At 42.9% G+C, this 22,737-nt stretch overlaps 1 protein-coding gene across 1 annotated transcript in view; it reads left to right on the forward strand.

Moving 5' to 3' along the window:
• The window catches only part of tenm1 (teneurin transmembrane protein 1), a gene marked incomplete at both ends in the record, with an annotated part of 191,939 nt that overhangs the window by 100,510 nt on the left and 68,692 nt on the right, over positions 1-22,737 (forward strand). The window contains 10 exons of the mRNA XM_080501719.1: positions 3,091-3,192; positions 5,854-6,048; positions 8,803-9,003; positions 10,930-11,115; positions 11,293-11,322; positions 11,549-11,695; positions 16,533-16,767; positions 18,075-18,194; positions 18,284-18,545; positions 20,540-20,825. Coding sequence (XP_080357845.1) covers positions 3,091-3,192; positions 5,854-6,048; positions 8,803-9,003; positions 10,930-11,115; positions 11,293-11,322; positions 11,549-11,695; positions 16,533-16,767; positions 18,075-18,194; positions 18,284-18,545; positions 20,540-20,825 — 1,764 coding nt within the window. The remainder of the gene's footprint in view (positions 1-3,090; positions 3,193-5,853; positions 6,049-8,802; positions 9,004-10,929; positions 11,116-11,292; positions 11,323-11,548; positions 11,696-16,532; positions 16,768-18,074; positions 18,195-18,283; positions 18,546-20,539; positions 20,826-22,737) is intronic.

Here is a 22,737-nt window from a genome sequence, read left to right on the forward strand (position 1 = left end):
AAAAAGCAAAAGACTGTCGTCAAAATAAATCAAATCAAATCAAATCAATACAACCAAATGTAAGACGAGAAAGATACTACGAGAATTCAAAAGTAAAACAAAACATGAGCAGAAAAAGAATCGTATTGCAAAGGATTTGATTTCTAAGAAATTCATGGCATCAAAATGTTCCAGTGAAAGTGAGGAGGTAAGTAGTTTTACGTGACAGAAAGCCCTGACCTGGATTATCAAAACGCTCATCTTGATAACGGTAAAAAGGAGAAAAGGATTGAACTGTGGCAGAGCATTTCAAATGTTCAGTCCACCGGTCGACTGACTGACCTTTATCAGTCAAAAGACATCATGTTGTTTAGTTGTTTGTTCACAGACCATCTCACACACAGTGAACTGAGGGACATCTGACCCAGGGCTGCTGCTCAGCTGGAGCATGCACTGTTGATAAAAATGGCGCAACACACAATGATGTTATAATGTTGAATTATTTGACGTTTATTAGAGAGCTTTACTCATCGTGAATAAGGGAATTTATCCAAAGTGTTTTATACACACAGACACACAAGTAGCTTGACCTGTAGCAGAGAAACATTGTGTGTGTGTGTGTGTGTGTGCGTGTGTGCGTGTGTGTGTGTGTGTGTGTGTGTGTGTGTGTGTGTGTGTGTGTGTGTGTGTGTGTGTGTGTGTGTGTGCGTACACACACGCTTGATCAAAGCCATTGTTAGTGAATATGACTGCTACTCACTTATAATTGTAAAAATAGTGTTGGAAAGGTGAAAGACTATCCCCTATATTTCTAAATTTGTGCCTTTATATAATTTCAATTGCCTTGTCAAGATTATTTTTGGACTTTGAAAATATTGTGGCAGGCAAAGATAAAGTCCCTTTTCCCTTCTCTACAGCTATTGACAGTTACATATCTACAACAATTGCAGGGGCTTAATGATTGCTGCCATTTTGCCACCTCTACTCAAACACCATCTTCTTTAACTCTACTCAGGCGGAGAGCTGTGCTTCCTGCCTGGCTATTAATTATACTTAATTGCTCTTCTTCACCTGCCATTGCACATCCTCTCCATTATTGTATTTTTCACGCAAAAGCCAACAAAGTGAAGGAGGCGAAAACATTTTTTCCTGCACTGATACCTCAGGACTTTCAACAACATAGATGATAAACAAAAATGGTGGCTCATTGGCCCCTTTATAATTCTAGTTAGCTGAGCGGTCAGTTCGTTTTTTTTTTTTTTTTTTTGTCTTCTTCCATAATTTCATAAAGCCCAAGGGTCATAAAGCATGGCTGAAACTTTACAGGCTCATAAAGTACGATTGGAATGCTTATTTGACCAATCAGATCACTTGGCTGGAAGCACCCATTTTATAACAGCATTTAACTTCAATAACTTATGGCATGAATGATTTCCAACTGGGAAGGGTTTAGTCAGTGGAAAGAACGTGAGTGCGCGTCTCATGAATGCCCACACACGTGCCCGCACACACTCACACACACACACACACACACACACACACCGCACTGTAACAAATAGAGACATGGCTCTTCATACATTACCTCTTAATTGCCTGGAGAGTTTTATGGTGGAGACATTGACCTGAAAGATACTGAGCTTATATCACTGTTATAACCGCGCATCTCACAGCCTCGTGAGCTTTGTGACGGATCGCCCGTCTCTGCTGAATTAAAAGGAACTGGGTGACCTTGCAGATGAGTATTTGTTCATTGCACATGTCAGGAGCCAGATACAACATTGGAAAATGCACATGTTTTGTTTTTTGTTTTTTTTTCTTTTGTATTCAAGTGAGAAAAAGAGGCACATGTGGAGGAAAATTTGTGAGTCCTCCTGACTGTGTGGGAGAAAAGATGATTGCCACTCCTTCCTTCCATCAGTGTGAGGATGACAGGTGATGGAGGTGAAAATGACTTTGGTTTCTGTAGTGATGCGCTGCTGTGGAGGATAACGCCGTGCTGCCGGCTACTGGCAAGGCCTGTCTCATTAGCATGTGTCACACGCGCCTCAAGGCGGGTGTCACATAATAACTTTGCGCGCATGTGTTTGTAAATGCGTGTGCGTGTGCCCGCGGCGGTGCCGCTGAAGGATTTGTCATCCATGCTCCCTGAGCAGAGCGAGCCGGGGGACTGCAGTGGTTTGACTCTGGAGTCGATCCCTGTTCGGAGGAGCCGAGCAGGACGGCACAGGGTCAAATAAAGGATGACATCCCCGACACAGGTTTTAATTACTCTATCTAGCTCGGATGGAGCTCACCTGGCACAAGACAACCAGCGGCACAGTTCACAATCCCCCAACCCTGCCAGCCTCTGGGTACTCCTCCACCTGAATCTCCCTTCTCCAGCAGAGCTGACAGAGCTCAGCAGGATTATATAATGCTCCAAAGCATAAAAGTACTCTCCCCTTTTAATCTATCTTCGCCATGCTGCCTGTACCCGCAGAATGAGATCTGACATGATGGACGTATCAATAGGCGAAACAGAGAGAAGCAAAAGGAAGGCGGCTAATTGAAGCCCGATTGAGGGATGTGATGAAACGCGTATAGCCTACAGAAGGATATGATGAAACACACATAGCCAGATGAGACAAAGCGCTAGTAGGAACAAGTATCGCATTGATCTCGGCCATGCCCAGAGTGCATCCACTGTGGCGTCGCACTCTTCACTTACTTGTGCACTCACAATGTCAGACTTTATGTGGTTCAATCTCGTTCCAAAGTGCGCCCTTGTAAACAGTTTGTTGATTAAGCCTTGATGTTTGTAAATTTGCGTGCAGCGTGTTTCCAACCTGTAATGCAGTATAATGTGCTTAGTGCTACTGAGTGTAAGTGAGTGCTTGGCCGTTCCCCAGAGAGTGATAGCAGCTGGATCAGACTAATCTAATATAGCCCCTGTGTCTGGGGAGCCATCCATTGCTTATCAGATCTCTCATTCAATAACAGAAAGCTTTGCCAGCTTATGGAGTTACATATGGAATAAGTAGTTTTTTTTCTCTCTCTCTCCCTTTCTCAAACTGATTTTTGATGTTTGATTTGTGGATGCCTGACCGTGTATGTGTGTGTGTGTGTTCACAGAGTCGATGGATGGCTGTTCCACAGACTGTAATGGAAACGGGGAGTGTGTGGCCGGACACTGCCACTGCTTTGCTGGGTTCTTGGGTCCAGACTGTGCCAAAGGTAAGCAACACCTACGAGAGGGTTAGCTCGGTTCTGTTTTATATTTTTGACCTTTTGCAAACAAATTCTATAGAGAATGCACTTGAATCCGTGTCATTGTCGTTTCGCCGTTGCTGAAATGTTCAAATTGAATGTTTATCACCTCTTCATGCAGGGTGAAGTTTTTGTTTTTTTTGCAGAAGCTGCGAGTTGACAGTATAACAATCACATATGTGTTACTGGCAACTTCTCTATGGATCATATTTTTGCACTTTAGACTTGTTGCATAGCTTGCTGGTGGTTTGTACCAATGACGACATGTTTTCAGAAAATCCTTTTTCAACTAAAGAGTTGCTAAAGATACTATTTCACTTGTGAATTAATAGATGCATAAAAAGCTGAAGCTTTGTCTCGTTTTTTACCTTTTGTTGAGAATAATTCTCATGAAAACTTACATACAATTTGCATTTTCAACATGAAATCCTTCCAAGTCCACCAGTCCACCGTCTTGCTGCTGTCACTTGGTTTTTTCACATTTCCACTCAATACGTTTTCTCAGTCACTGTGATTCTGCTGGTATTTGGGTGCTGTTAAGCTGCAGTCAATGAAACTCAACTTTTTTTTCTTTTTTTTTCTGGCAGGGATTAGTTTTTTTTTTTTCCCCAAGTCAACTGCCTAAGAGGCCGAGATGGGCTGTGAGGAGAATGTGGGGAAAAAAATTAACTTTTCGTACTTTTTTTTCAGTATGATAGCCAGAAGATCTGCTGCTCTGACTAGGATGCCATCTAACAGCAGCATCCTCACCACTGACTGCCAGAATCTGGCGTGGTGCTGTCAGTTAACACAGATATTTTGGCCTGAATGTTTATGGATCACGTCTCTCCATTTATAATTTAATCTTGCTGGATTTTTACTTCTCTTGTTTTTTTTGCATTTACACCAGCAGTAACAAGCTGGAGTCAGTTCAGTTAAGATGTTGTGCGGTTCACCTGTCTCTCATCGGCTTCACTGTGTAGCTGAGGAAAAGAGAAAAACTAGCGCAAACAACTGCTAAAAGCATTGGGAGCTCCCTGTAGCTAGAATGAAATTGGAGCACATAAATTAGGTAAATATCATAAATAATATATTGAGGTTTTTTTTTTTTTTTTTCAAGAGGGCAGCCTGCACCCTGTAGGCAAAACTCTGAAGAAAGTTTCACTTTGAGAGTCATTTGCTATTCAAATGCCACCATTTCTGTGACACTTTCAATGCAAAACATCTGCAGGTGGGTTGTTAGTCCATCACAGGGCAAACAGACAGTCGCACACGCTCAGATTCACTCCTGCCATCAGTTGACCTCCAATGTTTTAGTAATGTGGACGAAAGCCAATACGTGCACAGAGAGAACATGCAAACTTTGTGAATAATATAGACATTTTCATCATGTATACTTTGCGTCACAACAAAGAAACTTTAAATTTAAATGTTATCGTGGCATTATTTCACCGGTCCGCCGCCACTCTAAAATAAATGGTGTCCTATATGTCATTACAATAGTAGTGTAGGTATTAGCCTGAGCAGTAACTATAAAATATTTTATGCCTCCTCAAGACATCCCTTCAGTCTCTCCCTCCTCCCGTTATAACTCTTTGACCAGGAACTGTTTCCTCTCCCCCGTCCTTTCCCTCCTCCTTCGTTCTGATGGAGAGAGTGCATATTTGTAAAATTACTGTAGTTGTAGCTGTCTCATTGTGTAGAAACAGGTGATGTGATATCACACCCTATGATTTATTTACGCTCATAATTTATTCATGCGCTCCTCTCATCTTCTCTCATTTGCTTGTGCTATAATATTCCTCCGTTTGAAAAGTTAAGACAGCAAGTTTTGGCAAGAGTTGTAAAAAGTGAAGTGTGAATTTATTACTGTGGGATACAGGGTTGTTGGATTTTAACAAAGGATCAAACCAACATGACACGCAGGCCCGCGCACGGTGGGCCTTTGCTGCAAATTATCCCAGAAAGAAAGGGGCGGTGCTTCTGGATCAACGTCCCAATGCGTTTGAAGTCCTGAGCTGCAACTGTCAGCGTGTCATCAGACAGTGGCTGACTTCATTCTACCTGGCTGTCATTACATTAGCCACACCGCTCTCCATCTCTGCATGGAGATAGCGCTGCTTTACACCCTCATTTTATAAACCTCTAATGCTCTCCTTCCCTAATCTTCCGTTTTCACGATTGTTTTCACGGCCTGTTCAGAACGAGCGGGGTGACGTCGGGAGGATTTTCTACAATTCCTGGGTTGCCGTGGTAGCCAGGCTCAGGTGGTGCTTGAGTAAATTGAAACAGCGTGAGGGATAAGCTGCGGTGCGTGTGCGCGCATGTGTATGCGTTTGCCTTCGGTGTGTATGTGGTTGTGTGTATGTGTGTGTGAGAGAGAGAGAGAAAGACAGGGAGGCTGCTTGAGGATTTGCTGAATCCGCGCACTCGCTGAGATAAGAGAGCGTAGCCCCACTCACGGTAGGTTACCGCGGTCTTCCAGCTAATATACTGCAGCACTGTGTGTGTGTGTGTGTGTGTGTGTGTGTGTGTGTGTGTGTGTGTGTGTGTGTGTGTGTGTGTGTGTGTGTGTGTGTGTGTGTGTGTGTGTGTTGCATGGGAGTGCTTGGGTGTCTGTGACTGTAATCTGTGTTTGTCCTGTTGCAGATTCGTGCCCAGTGTTGTGCAGCGGTAATGGCGTGTATGAGAAAGGACGGTGTGTGTGCCTGGCGGGCTGGAAGGGGGCAGAGTGTAATGTGGAGGAAGGTCAGTGTATCGATCCCACCTGCTCCAACCACGGCTCCTGCATCCAGGGCATCTGCATCTGCAGTCCGGCCTACAAGGGAGTGAACTGTGAACAAGGTAATTTTCACACACTGCAACGTAACCATACACATCTTATTACAGTATGTCATCTGCATATTAACAGTCCCGCTTGTTCCGCATTTAAATGAATGACTTGGTTTGTCATTTTTTTTTACTGCTGGCAAACTTTTAATTTACTGCACTAATCAATAATTTTGTATTGACAGAGGATCGAGTGGCCGTTTGTAATTTGACAAGTCCTTCAGCAGAGAAAAACCTCCCATCACAGAGAGTCATAACAAAGTCAAGACAAATCAGTTTTAATTTATACAATCCAAATCACAAAACTGCCTCTAAGGGCAGCACAGCATCTGACACCCTTTATCTTTGTTTGAATTGCCCACTTACCAGCTGCGGCAGGCAGCTGTTTTGTACCAAATGGCACGCAGGCAGGCAAAGGTAGCGACAAGGTGGTGAACAGAGAGAGATTTGCAGACGGATATTCCCCTCGAAGCATGACGGAGGCTTTAACAGAGCTGAAAGAAGAGTGATTGTTTGACATGACGCACAACGACTCACAATAGAAATGTGTGTAATTGACAAAAAGTTCAGTGTAAGAACTTGAGAGGTAATAATGCAGTCTCTCATTATGTTTCCAGCTTGTTCTGCTGCCCTGAAGAGAATATTTAAAAAATGAATGCTTTTTTATTTTTATTTTGACCCATTATCTATATTTGTAAGTATCTTCCTTCCAGTAATGTGGATTTTTCAGATCAACATCACACAGAGATTTTCATATTCAGTTGGAATTAGCATAAAAACATACTTGTAAAGTCTTTTGATTGTACATTTTGGTGAATAGAAATAACCAAGTACAAGAGTTGTTTATCATAAACTAATCTTGGCTGAGAAAACACTGCAAGTTAACTTAGATCACAGCAGGATTACACTCCGTCTTCACATCTGTATACTTATATATGGGAGCAAACAATCCAAACATGGTCCCACATGAACAAGAGTTATGCAATGTTTTGTTCATTGAAGTAAACATTAGACCTCATGAACCAACATTTGGTTAAGATAAGTTTTTTCTTTTTTTTCCTTAAAATGAAATAATGTATCAATTGTCTACACTGATTCAACTCTGCTTTGATCCTGCTGTGCAGATGCATCCATATATTAATTTATAGACACTTTAGCACACATAACCATCTTGAGATGGAACAAAAAGAATTTGGAAGAATACGTGCAACAGAATAATCTCAAGGACGTTTTGACAAAACTTTAGTCATGCTAGAAACAATGTCACATGATTCAGTTTCTTTACCGTTTTTTTTTCCAACCTTGAGGCACTGAGAGGCTAATTCAAGAGGAAGTTTCACGATAAAAGTCATTCAGTAGTCACACCGCCACCATTTCTGCGACACTTTTAATGCGAAACATCTGCAGGAAGTTTGGATTTTATTGACAGTGGCTTTAACAGCACTGTTCTGCCTTTAACATTTTACAACTGCCCATTATGATCAACCAGACTTTATTTGTTCTTTCCCACCACACATCCAGCTCTGATTTTAGAGTTGGATGTGCAGACACTGACACTCAGATGTGCACACTGCGTCGTGCACATAACAGTTGCGCAAATACAGTAAAAGCTTCAGGGTTGGGACAACATGGTTTCTTTGGGGCACTCGTTTTTTTCCATGGGTAGTTCTTCTCTTACTGCATTTATATGCATTTAGTTCATTTATAGGTATTCTCTTTTTTCTATTCAGGCAAGTAGGATCTTTTTTTTTTTTTTTTTTTTACCTTTAAAGATGTGTTGAAACCAGCCTGAACAGAAGTTAAAATATAATTTATGATTAATTATATAAATTTCATTTGGCATCTGATTAAGAGGAACTTGTTTCCATTACGCCAGCCAAAACAAACATGAATTCACTTTATATAAAATCTATCAGGTAAAATGATGCCAAATTGTCTTTCTTTGTTAAAGTTGACATTGTATACTGGTGCAGTTTAAACCATTTGGACTAAAACTTACTTTTTGTGTGTGGTGTCCACTTCACTTCTTGTATATACTGTTCGCCGAGATGTGAATCTGTGAGTAAAAAGAGGAAGCAAAAGCTTTAAGGTTCATATGACAGTGGAAATGATTCAAATCTCCGGTGGCTGACGGAACCATACAGCCATCCTGGAAATCATCCTTAAGCTCTTGAGCTTGTGTCATATCTTACACCCCTTCGTTGTAAAACCATCCAATAAATTAGCTAAAACAAACAAAGCTCTGATATTTAAAACAATTATGATGTTCCACTTGATCCCGACCTGATGGCACAGCTGTCTGGCAGACCTCCCCGCTGTGGGGACGGATTCAGGTGGTTTGACCTTGAGCGGCGGAGTCGAGCTGAGCTGAGTTGAGCCGAACTGTTCTGAGCTTTGGCTCGGCTCGCCGGGCTGTAATTACACACACTAACACAGCGTCGCGCGGACCACACACACACACTCACACGCACACTAACCCATTTCACCCCTTATCAAAGCCTGAGTTCTAAGTGTCCTATGAAGTGTAATGTTGTGGAACAGATACAGGGATTGTAGCTGGGGTGGTTAACTCCTGGATGGGATGCAAAGAACACTGCTTTCATACCCGCTGAACTGATGATTATAATGAGACAGCACCTCCCCCCTCCTCCTCATCACCGCCAGTGCCACCGCACCACCACCACCCTTCAACCCGCCCACCCTTTCCACTCCCTCGCCTCACCCCTGACTCATCCTTGCTCTCCCTCTCATCATCCCCTCTCTCCGCAGTGGACTGTGTGGACCCCCAGTGCGGCGGGCACGGCGTGTGCGTGCGTGGGGAGTGTGTGTGCTCGGCGGGCTGGGCGGGGGTGAGCTGTGACGACCCGCTGCCAGCCTGTCAGGAGCAGTGCTCGGGACACGGCACCTATCTCCCAGAGTCAGACACCTGCGCCTGCCAGCCCAACTGGACGGGACCGGACTGCTACACCGGTAAGACCTGAGGATTATTGTTCAAAACACTGAAAATTGAAACTGCACGTCACCAGTTTGCCAGTGTTCTTGTCGCACACATGGCCCTGCCGGATACTATTTTCTGGGGATTTGATAGACATGAGAGAGAAATTTGGATTGGAGCCAGCCTGCAGACTGTGTGTGTGTGTGTGTGTGTGTGTGTGTGTGTGTGTGTGTGTGTGTGTGTGTGTGTGTGTGTGTGTGTGTGTGTGTGTGTGTGTGTGTGTGTGTGTGTGTGTGTGTGTGTGTGTGTGTGTGTGTGTGTGTGTGTGTGTGTGTGTGTGTGTGTGTGTGTCCTCGCTCTTCATGCTAGTCATAAATGAGATTTTCTCTCATGACTGTTTGACTGCAGCACTCTGGAGCGAGTCACGGTGCAGTGCATTCTCACTGTATCACACACATAGATTCACACATTCGGACACACACATTCCCATCAGCTAAATGAAGGAGAGAAAAAAATGCCAGCGAGGAAGAAAAAAAATAACACACCCTCTGTTCTTCCCTCGCTGTGAGGCCTTTTAGAGACTGCAACTCTGAGGCACATTCAGCTTGACATTTAAAAGCTTGGTGGTAGTTACAGTGTACCTGAACAGGACGTATTAGTTAATAAGCGGTTGTTAAATATAGCCACGAAATCTGTACCCACCTGTCTTAGCAATACCCCCCTCAAAAAATTCTGCCCACTTAACAGCCGCTGCGCCGGCTCTGAAACACAAAGAAAAGGCGGCGAGTGTGCCACTCTGACACGTGTACCGTGGCGTCTTTAAATACAGTGCAGTATGGTGCGGTACAGAGAGTGGAGAGTGTCCTTGTCCCCGCCGTGTGAGCTGACAGAGAGGAAAATAGCCATTATGAGAGTGCCTTTTCTCCGTTTCCGCCACACTAACTTAATGCCGGCGTCGAGAAGGACCCGCTTTACCTCGCACGCCAATGATTTGCAAGCAATTGGCATTAGCACCTGCTCTCAGGTGTATGCATACCTTATTATAGTGATATAGCCCATGATAATGATGGACCGTGGCTGAATATCTGAGATATGAGCGGCTTCCTCTCTACCTGCTGGGCTTTTAATCAAACAGCCGCAGCATTCTGTGTCCAGGTCTTGTTGAGGCATAGCTAAGTTAATGTAATTCTAATGGAGAGCTCAAAAATTCTCCAACTTTAATCCACTTTTTCCTCCCTTCTTCATGCTATGTATATTTAAATTGAAATAACTTTTTACTGCAGCTGGATAAGTAGTCTTTGTGTGCCTCCAGCACTTTGCTCTCTTTACTGATGGATGAGGCTTTGCCTCTGCAGAGAGAGTGAGAGTTGGATGGCGGGGAGAGCCGAGGAAAAGGAAATAGACAAAGTGAGGGGGGCAGAGAATTTTAAAGGGATGTTGCAAGAGAGAGGGAGAGAAAGGAATACAATAAAGAAAAGGCTGACAGAGACAATGATGGAGAGATGCAAAGGAAGAGTGGGCATTAGCATACCCACCAAATCTGATCAAAATGTCAGAAAAGAATAATAGAGCTGAATTGGAGTCCCTGTAGTTTAAATATGCGGTGCAAATACGAATCATTTGGCTGTTATTATGAGTCTATTCACTCTTCTTCTCCTTCAGGGAGCTCAGCTATTAGAGGTGGGAAGATTGTGTGTTGTGAGAAAGTAGACTTTTTAGTCTCTGAGGTTATCCTCTCTTACGGCTTGTTTTTTTCTCTCACCTATATCCGATGGCTCACCCTCAATTCTCTTTTTTTTCTGCTCCCAATGTCCCTTGTGCCTCTTTTGCCTGCTTTTTTTCCCCCCATACAACACTCGATTCCTCCATCTGTTCCCCTCCCTCTCATTCTCCCTTTCTCTCACACTTACACACTTTTTTTTTTTTTTTCTCACGTATGTATCCACCCACCTGTTCGGCAGAGCTGTGCCCGGTGCCATGTGGCGCTCATGGTGTTTGCTCAGAGGGCCAGTGCCAGTGCGAGGAGGGTTGGATCGGCGCTGCATGTGACCAGAGAGCATGCCATCCTCGCTGTGAAGAACACGGCCAGTGCCATGACGGGACCTGCATCTGCCAGCCCGGCTGGGAGGGGGAGCACTGTAATATTGGTGAGCTCGTGCGCCGGTGCACGTGGGAGTGCTCACTTCTATCTTGTGAAATTTCGATGAGCATGATTAATAATGGGGGAGGGGGGGGGGGGGAGTTGTCACCATCGTTTGAATGATTTCCATTTATAATCAGTCACGCAAATCTCACTTTTTTTTCTCCCTTCTCTTTCTTCCCAGTTACTCATGATTTGGATGTCGTAGTGAAAGGTAATTTTTATCTTTATGTTTACATTTAATCTTCTGCTCCTCTAATGTCCTCACGAGTGACACAATTTTGTGTGTGTGTGTGTGCGTGCGTGCGTGCGCGTGTGTGTGCGTGTGTGTGTGTGTGTGTGTGTGTGTGTGTGTGTGTGTGTGTGTGTGTGTGTGTGTGTGTGTGTGTGCGTGCGTGTGTGCGTGTGTGTGTACCTGTGCACATGGGACCCCCTTTCAGACGGCTGCCCGGGGTTGTGCAGTGGGCACGGACGCTGTACCCTGGAGCAGAGCGGCTGGCGCTGCGTTTGCCAGGCTGGATGGAGTGGGCCTGGATGCAGCGTTGTCATGGAAACTGACTGCAGTGATGGAACAGACAACGACGGAGGTGACATTCTCGCATCATCTATCATTTTCTATCTTTTTTTTCTCTTTTCTTGCCTCTTTTATTCCTGTTTCCTCGGCAGACATTCCGTTCCATTAATTCTCCTTCCTGTTTCTCTTCTCCAAAAGAACCAAAGAAAAAAAAATTCCAGCCTCTATTGTTCCTCCTCTTGATCACTCCGTGCTGTCCCGGTCCTGCTGAGCCTCCCGTAGAGTCTTGCTGGTCATTACTATATTGAATATGTATTTGGGTGCGTGCATGTCTTCATTTTTGTGAGTGTGTTTGTCTGCGTTTTTCCTCTTATCACAGCTAAATGTCTAATATGCATACCACCTGCCAGGATAAAAGTCTCTCTGAGAATGTTCCACAAATCAAAATACAGCAAACCATGCAGAATAGTTCTCAACATGTCTGGTTATCAGGTGTCTGGCAGCAGGTGAGACATGTGTGTCTTCATCTCCAGATCAAGAAACCAGACTCCGCTCGCCATGATCACTCCTTCATTTTGGCCCCGCTTCGCTTCCAATACACATTACTTTACATTTTAAAAATAAAGTGCAATATTACGTTGCTTTCAACTTTACCCATTAATTTTGAAACTCCAGATAAATATCCATTATGGACATAACTGCCAAGCCATGGGCGTAATCTATCACTGTAAACAAGGTACCCTGGCTTTGGTTTGGAGGGAAAGCATGTTATTGTTGTTTTCACATTCTGTGATGAGTATTTTGAATCAGTGCACACAGCCACAGGAAACCTCAAACAAATACAGATTATTTTTGAACTGACTGTTTTCTGGAAGCTCCTTTTTTTTTTTACTGTACATTGTTTACCAAACCTGTGTGACAGCCTCAGCCTGCACTTCAGAGGCTCGGTGTTGATGGCTGCTCCAAACTTGAATTACAGGTCCTCATTCTGGATTAAAACCTCAGAGCTATGCAGTGAGAGGAAGAAGAAAAACAAAACAAAAAACCAACCTGCGTCTATGTGTGGGGACTGTAAAATGGAGGCTGAGCAGAAGGAGTCATAGTGGGACCGTGGCCTGCCAGCAGTGTAGGCAGAGATGGTTTCTGTACTCTATTATTGGATTATCTTTTATTGTGATGAATATGTTGTTACGGACCATTAGGAAATAAAGGGCTGTCACACAAATAAATTAGCGGATGCTATATGAGGAGCATAAACTGTTAATTCAGTCACACTATCAAATACATTGTTGGTTTCGTCAGTATATTTGACAGGCCAACCCACTATTTATTTTATTTGTTATTACATAAATGTCAATGTAATACTCATAGAAAATGCCACTTGTCTCCAACATCACCTTCCCTGAAGACAAGATCTGTCCTCTTTCTTTTTTGTATAAAACAAAAAAGTGCGATTTTTACTGTAAAGCTGCTGGAAGGCATCATTTCTCACCTTTGGCAACCTGACTTTTTCCACTGTTGTTAAGCTAAGCTGCTGAACAGTGTGATTGGGGTGTGTGGCGGCACATGAGTATCATGCAAGCACGGCATGTTGCTCTCGTGTTTAGCTTTTACCTTGAAAGAAGTGAGCAAGAAGAACATAATTTGATTCTGAGCTCGCCTTTTCTCTGGATACTCACGTGCTTATTCGGTTAAATATCGTGGTCACATGTGTGAATGTGTGTTTGTGCTGTTCTGGACTGCTGCCTGAGATGTGATTCACTCCCTCACAAACCTTCCCCGGATAGAGCAGATATAGAAGATGAATCAATGGACAGCTCATCCATCCAATGATCCATCTTGTATTGTGCTTTATCAAACTTTGGGTCATGAGGAGTCGGGCGCTGAACCCAGCTCACAATAAGTGAACGCAGAGAGACAGATGCACACACTCACATCGACACTTTTATTAGAGTCGCTATTTCACCTATAAACACGGGAGAAAACCCACATGCATCCCGGTAAAACACAAAGGCCTTCAAGCCCAGACACAAACCAGGGATTTTCTTGCTGTGAGGCAACAGTGCTAACCACTGAACCCACCATGTCAGGACATCTTCATTATCCCTCAGATTATTCACATTGCCACTAATAGTTATAGTGTTGAAATGCACTGTACATATAGAAATTACTTATATGAACAATGTTGTTTCAGCACCTCTAACATAAAAACAGCCAATCTATCTCACAATAACTGAGCATTTCCGGTTTAATCCCCAAACATCACACTTATCAGTAGTGTTGTGTGCTAGTTAATGAAAATCAGTGGTTGATCGCAGGCTCTAGTTTCCTCTATAAAAAGCAGTGGCGTTATTTATGAGTCGCTATAAATAAAGGGTCACTGGTTACTTATAAAAGTAACTCTTTCATCACGTTTAACTGCCTCATTTATTTAGAAAGTGATCAAAATGTGTGCACAGAGCTGTCAGGTTGTCAAATAGCCAGAGGAAAAATGTGTAAATCCCTGAAAAGGCTTTCTTAGTTTATATTATTTGACCAGATTTGGTTAAAAAGATTACAAATAATATGTATCACAATGTAACACTGGATTTTGCGTGACTTTAATGATGGCAAATTAAGAATGTAAAACCATGAGTGATAATTAGACTGACCACCTCATTCAGAAAAGAGTGTCAGTCTGTAGACCTTAATAATGCTTATTAACATGAATTCACCCAAACATCACTCGACACAAGGAATGTGCTGTGTGGGAGCGTGACTTAGAATTAATTGCAAGATGCACAAAAATCTGGATAAGCTGATTGAAAAATTATTTATGAACTGATTACAACTGAAAAACGCAGCTTTAAAATAACTGAGATGAAACAGCAACACACAGACGGCAGAAAACAGCCCGTAATACAATAAGCTTCACAGAGAGAAAACTTCAATAACTGTAACTGCTTTTGACTCAACATATGAAATATAAATGGCTTTTTCAGCAATCTCTATTATGATAAGGTTGGTCAATAAAGACCTCCAACTTAAAAAGAAGAAAAAAAACAACTACTGAGACTAGAGTGAAATCTAAATATCGGTGCAATATGAAGCTGCATAGCCTTCCCACTTAGTCCAAACTAACCCTGATACCTATAGCTAATTTAGGATCCTTTCTTAAAACTTGTCTTATATGGACATGTGTCTGCAATAAAGATTAATTCAAACCGGCATTGCTATACTCTTTCCTGATTAATATAATATAACATGGTTGTGCTCAGTGTCATATTGACATTATATTTGTATTCTGTGACTGACCATTCAAACCATGCCGTGATATTGAGCTTGTTGTGGTGCTCTCGGAGAGAAACGGGTGTTTCCCACAACACCAAACTGTCTGCATAAAGTGCGCCAGAAAGTGCTGCTAATTTGCATTATGGGAGGTGTAGCATCCTGTGTTTATGTAGCTTGACCCAGAGTGGGACTATAAGAAAGGACACGTCAGGCTCTGCTGCTTTAAAATCTGAGCATTTCTTTCCTCTTATGAGTCCCTCAGTAGTACCTGAATGCAGCACTATATATGCTATTCCATATCCTGTATATGGCAGTATATGTAAAATAGATTGCAACTCTTACTCTGCGACTTATTGTATTAAAAAGCCACATGAATTATGATAAACGTCATCAGATGTGCTATGCTAAGGGAAGACTTGCCGGCAGAGCCTTATGAAGTCCATTTAGACATCGCTTATCTTTCCATGCTTCCACCTCGGCACAGCGTTTCAAATACCATAATTTTCCGCCACACAATTCAGCTATCTCCCTTAATTGGCAGATATACGGTGGGCTCTCATAGCCCTCTTTAACAGCAATCTTTTTGTCTCTGTAGATAGACAGAGATGGAGAGATGCTATCAGGAGTAATCAGAGAATAAAGAGGAACTTTGAAGAAGGAGCTTCAAATGTTCTGCCTGCACGAGAGGGGAAAAAAAAAAGAATAGAAAAAAAATTGCATTGTGCTTTCACTAGAAAAAAGCTTAATTTATGCTCCACGTTTGAGTGGTGGACTCACAAGTGCATACATATTTATATTAACTTAAATAGATTGAAAATCTACATTTCCACCGTGCTGCTTTGTGCACAGCGTTTAACAACCGCAGTTGCATAATGACTTACAAACCTGTGTACTCCTTTAATGACAATGATATTTGAAATTCAATTAATGGTGCGCTTTCAAGTTCGTAGTGAATCTTATGGAAATCAACCATTGTGCGGTGCTGCCTTTTGTAGGAGTAGGTTATAATAGAATATTGTTGGCCTTTGGCTCGCTGCTCTGTGGTCAGATGCATTTAAATGTCAGCACTGTTTCCTGCCTTTTCAGAAACAGGCTTGAAATAGGAAACACAAATGCCAGCCTGGCTCCTATTACCTCCCGCCTCGGTTTGTATCTGTGGCTCATTGTTTACTCCGGACTTCTGTGGATCACGTTCAAATAATGCGGGCGCTTCCAGTCGGATTCACGGGAGCGAATGCTGTAATTGTATGGTGACGGCTGTGAATAAATTTCATTTGATTGATACCCACGGTGATGATGATGATGCATGTACACTATTGTTGTGTACTCCATCACTCTTGCAGTTTTTTTCCCCCATCACTATCATTTCTTTTCCTCTGCAGGTACATACAGTATCTTGGCTGTTGGAATTCAAATGTGCTCTCAGCACCTTGACTTTTCACTTAACTCTATTAAAGCATTAATGAACTATGTATGAAGATGTTAATGTCGTGCTTATATTACCTCTATAAAGTCAATTACCTTATAAACATCCAACTCCTTCGGTGGCTCTGCCTTCGTCTGAATGCATAACACTTGAGTTTGCATTTCTCTCACTTTTTCTCACTCGGTTTTTTTTTGTTGTTTTTTTTAAATTTCAGACGGCCTGATGGACTGCGTGGATCCCGACTGCTGCGAGCAACTGAGCTGTGGCTCTGACCCGCTGTGTCATGGCTCGGCTGACCCGCTGGCCCTGCTGCAGCAGAGCCCCCTGCCCCCCGCCGCGCCCTCTTCACTCACTGGCACACACACACACAGCTTCTACCGCCGCATACGCTTCCTCCTTGGCAAGGCGGCCACACACACTCTCCCCGGAGACGTGCCCTTTGATACCAGGTATGTGCCTGTTTACTCTTTGCATCCCTTTGTGCGCCTCCGTGCGTGTTTTCGAATTCCTTCCCGTGTTTGTCTCGCGTGTGTTTGTGTGTCCTTGAATTGTCCTGCCATATAGTGTGTTGAATGAGTGGTAGATAACAGTACAAAGGCATCTGTATTAATGAATTACATTGTGCAGTGGCCTGATATTTGTTCATTGTATGTGTGCATGTGAGCGTGTGTCAATTAGGCCTGCACATGCGTCCCAGTCCTCTGTCTTACTCCAGAGATCAGCAGCTACACCGTCATGTCCTCCGGTATCAGTGTCAGACTACCACACAGTATTTGTTCGGTGCATATTAATGCTTAATGTGTCATTCACTTACACCAGTTATAAAGGTGTCACCATAAATTTTTCATTACCCACTCACTGCCATCTCAATGCGGAAATACATCTCACCAGCATCACTATGACCCAGAAAGTTGGTTCAGAAAACAAAGAGGGGATGCCTCTCCTGAAAAATGGGAGTGATTTCTCTCTCTCTCTCTCTCTCTCTCTCTGTCTCCCTTCGCTGGTTCACTCATAGAATAAACAAATAAATTAATTATGTGGCCATTTTATCAGAAAAGAAATCAATGGTGGCTTTCAGAGTTGGAGTAACAAACAGGGCGATGCAGTCACCCGAAGAAGTCTCGCCGTCCTTCATTTATCCCTCATCTGGAGTAACACACTCCATCAATGAGCGTGTGTGTGTGTGTGTGTGTGTGTGTGTGTGTGTGTGTGTGTGTGTGTGTGTGTGTGTGTGTGTGTGTGTGTGTGTGTGTGTGTGTGTGTGTGTGTGTGCACCACATCTGTCTGTATGAATCTGTCCTTATTTGACAACTACTGACGTTATTCCAGATTTAAACATATTTCACACCTTACCTGCAAAATCAAAATGAATCTTTCAGATTGGTTGAGATGTCTTTGCAGGTTTGCGGCCTATTTAAAGTAAAAATGAAATCCAGGCCTCTTTTCCTGTAGGTACCGCTGTCACTGTAATATAAAAATGATGTGCAAGTTTTGTTTTTTACATGACAAGGTGTTGAAAGGTTTTACTGTGGGCGAAGCTATATTTATGTTCCTTGTATCCTGGCAATCGCTGGCAGATTTCTCTGCACTAAACAAGAGGATTGCGCTGAGCAGAATAAATGCAGCAGCTTTCTCTTCACGCACAAGGTCGTGTGGTTAGCGCTTCACAATATGCCTCTCTCCTCAAACAGTGATTACGTTCTCCATCATTGTAAATCTGCCGCATTCTCATCTCTCTCGCTCTTCATTGTGGCAGTCGGGTGGCGGTGATCCGAGGCAGCGTCGCGCTGCAGGACGGCTCTCCTCTGGTTGGAGTTAACATCACCTTCCCGCAGCACCCAGAGTACGGTTATACCATCAGCAGACAGGATGGGAGGTACAAACCTGTGCATTCATACAGAAATGCCTTCCTTATTCTTTTTTTTTTTTTTTCTCTCAAACTGAAATCATCTTATTCATTTCCAGTTTTGACCTGGTGACCTTGGGCGCCATGTCTGTCACGCTGCTGTTCCAGCGGCCCCCCTTCGTCCAACAGACACGCACCGTATGGACCCCCAACAACAACTTCCTGGTTCTGGATCAAGTGATCATGTCCAGGGAGGAAGCGAAGACTCCTAAATGTGACGTCAGAAACGTTCTGAGTCCCTATCCACTGGTGCTGCCCTACCCTCTTCCCAGATACACCGGAGCGTGTGCAGAGAAAGGCGCCGCTGTGCCTGAGCTGCAGGTATTTTAATATATGCAAATGGTCGGACAAACAGACGGATTAGGCTGAGCAGATGAATTACTTTGATTTTCAAATCAAAATGACTCATTTTTATATTTGTTGAATTATTTATTTTATAAGCAAAGGTGTAAAAAAAAAAAAAAAAAGTCCATTTTTGGTTTTATTTTGTTGAGAATCTTTCTCTAACTGAATACATTTCAACAATTTCCTCTAGTTTGTAAAAATTTGTAGGCATTACAATTACCCAATCAATCTAGGAAGTAATTGTCTGTCAGAGAAAAATGGAGAATAAAAGCGATGTTTTCACCGTTCATACTGAAGGGAGCTTGTATTCCTGAATGTGTTTTTGGTTCTAAAGTCATTGTGCGGTACGACTCGGAACTCTTGCACATTTCTTCACGGCTTCCCATGTAAAAGTTGTTGTGACATTTTACTGAAAGACAAAAATGTCAACCTGATGGGGGATCTGCAGAAGTGAGGAGATCACCAAAGTCAGTAGGATTTCATTGCTCGGGGCCATAAATGTCTGTTCAAAACTTTTTCATTCCTCTCGCTGCTGACAGAGCCACCACTGACATGACTAAAACCTGTATGAAAAGGAGCAGCATGCTGCTTTGTGTGTCAGGAAGAATGAAGCCAAGACACACAGTTCGTTTTTTTTAGCAGCTCGGCAACAAACCGTCCTGGGTCTTACTGGCTTTTGTAAATTCACTTCTCGTCATATTTGTATCATGCAAATTCCAAAATGAACTACATGCAAATTAGTGCTATTCATATACTTCTTCACCACAGAGGCAAATGAGTTGCCTGGTTGCCAAATGTGGAGGTCAGACTTGTGATTATATATTTACCTCCTAATGTAACTCCAAAGGTCTTCTTCCAATAAACAGAACCTCATCTTGACCTCGTAGGTGCTCCATCTACTTTGTCAGCGTATAAACACACAAAGCCAACAGTTGATATGTCGCAGAACATAAATGTCAAATCCAGCATGTGCTACAGTCACACAGTCCATTGTGAATGTAGGAAAGCTGACAGCATCACCTGAAGACATACTTATTTGTATTCGCAAGTACTCCATGTTCGCTTTATAGTCTGAGCTGAATCAACAGCATCAGGTGAGATTGTTGTGACAAGATCTTCAAAATGAATGACGGGACATTTTGTGCCCATGATAACACCTCAGGAAAATTAGCCAGCGAGTAAATTTATGGAGAGAACAGAAAAGGTGTTTCAATGAGCTTAGTCATCCACACGTGTTCACCTTGGCTGGGAAATTAAATTTGTTTTCTCTTTTTTTTTTTACGTCCTGGATTTGTTTGTGTTGAAGATTTTTTTTTTTTTTTTTTATGGAAATAAATCAGTGAATTAAGCCCTTGGTTTTCAAAATGTAGGAGGATGAAACCCTCACAGAGCTTGAACCACAGGGCAAGTCATATTTTTTGTTTATTGGAATGCCTGACGTCCTTGTATTTGTTGCATTAAGATATATCAATGTTAATTTTAATGCAAAAGCATCTTCTTGGGCTTGTTAGATTCTTACGGTTTCATTTCTAAAAAGCAACGTATAGTTTCACATTCCAATTGTTTTGTCATGATTTCATCTTAAAAATGAAAAGAAAACAGATAACCTGGGAAAAGGCATTTCCCTGAACCCCCCCTTAGATTGTCCTGATGTCTCTCCTCAAGCTCTCTGGTGCCCCCCAGGGGAGCCACAGCCTCTCAGGGTCACTAAGCAGTATGTGGTTCGTTTATTTAGCATTTAGTATTTAGCCCTCTATAGTGACAGGCATAACTACAGATTTTATTTTATTCCACCTCCTCTCTCTGTGCTGCAAATCCCCCCCCCCCCCCACATAGCATGTATTACACAAGCTCATAACACAAATATAAAGTAATCATAAAACACCTTTCCTTTTCTCACGTCCATGTCTCATCCATCCTCTCATTGTCACCTGTATTTCTCACCCTGCGCTCCATCTTGTTCTCCTCAGGCGGTGCAGGAGGAGGTTTCTATCCCAGGAGCCTTCGTGAAGCTCAACTACTTGAGCACGCGTGCCGCAGGCTACCTGTCCCTGCTGCGGATCCTGCTCACACCCCCCTCCCCGTCGTCCCCCGTCTCCCCGCTGGGCGGCCTGTCCAAAGTGCACGTCCGCGCCTCCGTCCAAGGGAGGCTGTACCAGCGCTGGTACCCCGCCGGGCCTGGTCTGGTCCACAGGCTGGTCTGGAACAAGACGGATGTGTATGGCCAGGAGGTTTGGGGCCTCACTTATGCAACTGGTAGGTGGAACATGAAATGCAGTGAGTTTTCCTCATAAACATGCTCCCCGTTCCCGTTTAAATAAGAGAAAAATATAAAAAGCACACGGGGTGCTCTGGTGTCCTGCTGACCATTAACTGCAAAGCTCACAGCTTGAATCTGGCTGAAAACATTCCCTTTAATATCCTGTTTTGTTCCTGCTGTCCCTGGGGACTGCATAACGGCAGATAATCCTTAAACCAAAAAGAAAAGAATATCTGGGTCAAGAAATAAGTCTGTGAACTTGCTAATTTGTTATTATTCACATGAAACTATTTAAGTGAGCATCCGAATAATCAGGGACAAGATGAAAAACAGCAGCAGTCCCGTGCGCCGTATGCAAGCCCACAAACGTACAAATACAACTAATGATAAATTCTAATAACCTTCCAGCAAAGCAAATGTACTAATAACATCAGCTCACAGTTGTTTTGTCATTCAGAGATAATCAACTTAATCTCCTGCCTCTGTGTGTGTGTGACACCAAAAAAGTCTCTTACATAAGTTTTTACATGATTAAAGGTCATTTGGGTTTTTGCTGCCATTTTATGGAAAGAGGATTTGATAGCCAATCAGGTATACTGTGGCTCGTGTAAACAACTGAGCATTTTGTCTTTGTTTCTGTCCATCAGAGACCCATTCATGTGGTCACAGATCTATTGTGCTCATATTCTTTTTAGGCTTTTATTTCATCTGGTCCTCTTTGTGCAGCAACTGTGTTTCAAACAAGCATTTTTTTTTTTTTTTTTTTTTAGCTAGAACTTTGTCCATCCAAAGTACAAATGCTCTGTACTTAACATAAAAAAAAACAAGTAAGTGTCATGATTCCCCATTTAGGTTTGAGTTGGAGATTATGAATAATCGGGGACTCAACATTTGCACAAAGCTAAGAAGTTGGTTGTGGATTTGAGGAGGCATCCAGACATGCACAGCGTTGATATTGGCGAGCTGTACAAATATCTGGGTGTTCATTCACACCAAATTGGACTGGACAAGACGCACGGATGACCTCCATGAGAAAAGTCAGAGCCATCTCTGTTTGCCGAGGAGGCTCCGGTCCTTTAACATCTGTCGAACCATGCTGAGGATGTTTTATGAGTCTGTGGTGGAGGAGCTTTATTGTTTGCTGTTGTGTGCTGGGACCGCAGACTGAGAGGTGCCGATGCCAGCAGGCTAAACAATCTGATGAGGAGGGGTGGAGGAGGAGGAGTGTCTGAATGAAGGACGAAAAATGTCACACGCTCGTTTCAGTTGGTTAATTGTATATTTTTAATTTATTGATTCATCCTAATTGCGTGTTCCACCGGCATCACACTTAAAGTTAAAAGCCATCCGCCTTTGAATATCTTTAAAGCTGACAGTTTAAAATCAACAAGTTTTAATGAAGAAATTGCTGTGTCACACACTGTAACCATTTCTCACGGCAAACCTAAAGGTTTGCCACGCATCCATCTTCTGCCAGGTCTTGGCTGATGTTCATCAAGAAGGAGTTTAAGGAACATGATTAGCGGGTGGAATTAGCCTCAGACCCGGGGATGAAGTTCCACTTTAAAATCTAAAGTACCTTTAATTAATTAGCTTCAGAAGTGCCTCTCAGCGAATATGAGACCTCTTGACAACAAAAGAAGTAGGCACACCTCCCAAATTGTTGAACCACTCCTGAAAACGGGCTTCGGGTTGCCTTTGGTTTGTGCGGTGAAATCCTGTTGGTGTGGTTTATCTGTACGTGAAATCCTGGGAGAGAGTCTGAAATGTTTTCTCTTCTGATAAGAGAGAAGTGGAGGTTTGATACACCCCTTTAAAAGGGGACATTTTGATCAACTGTTTGAAATACCGTGCTGAGATCCAGCTGCTCCAGAGCAGAAATTTTTATCATCATCTCTCTTAGTCCAA

Source organism: Blennius ocellaris (assembly GCF_963422515.1).
Source record: "Blennius ocellaris genome assembly, chromosome: 9".
NCBI classification, from domain to species: Eukaryota; Metazoa; Chordata; class Actinopteri; order Blenniiformes; family Blenniidae; genus Blennius; species Blennius ocellaris.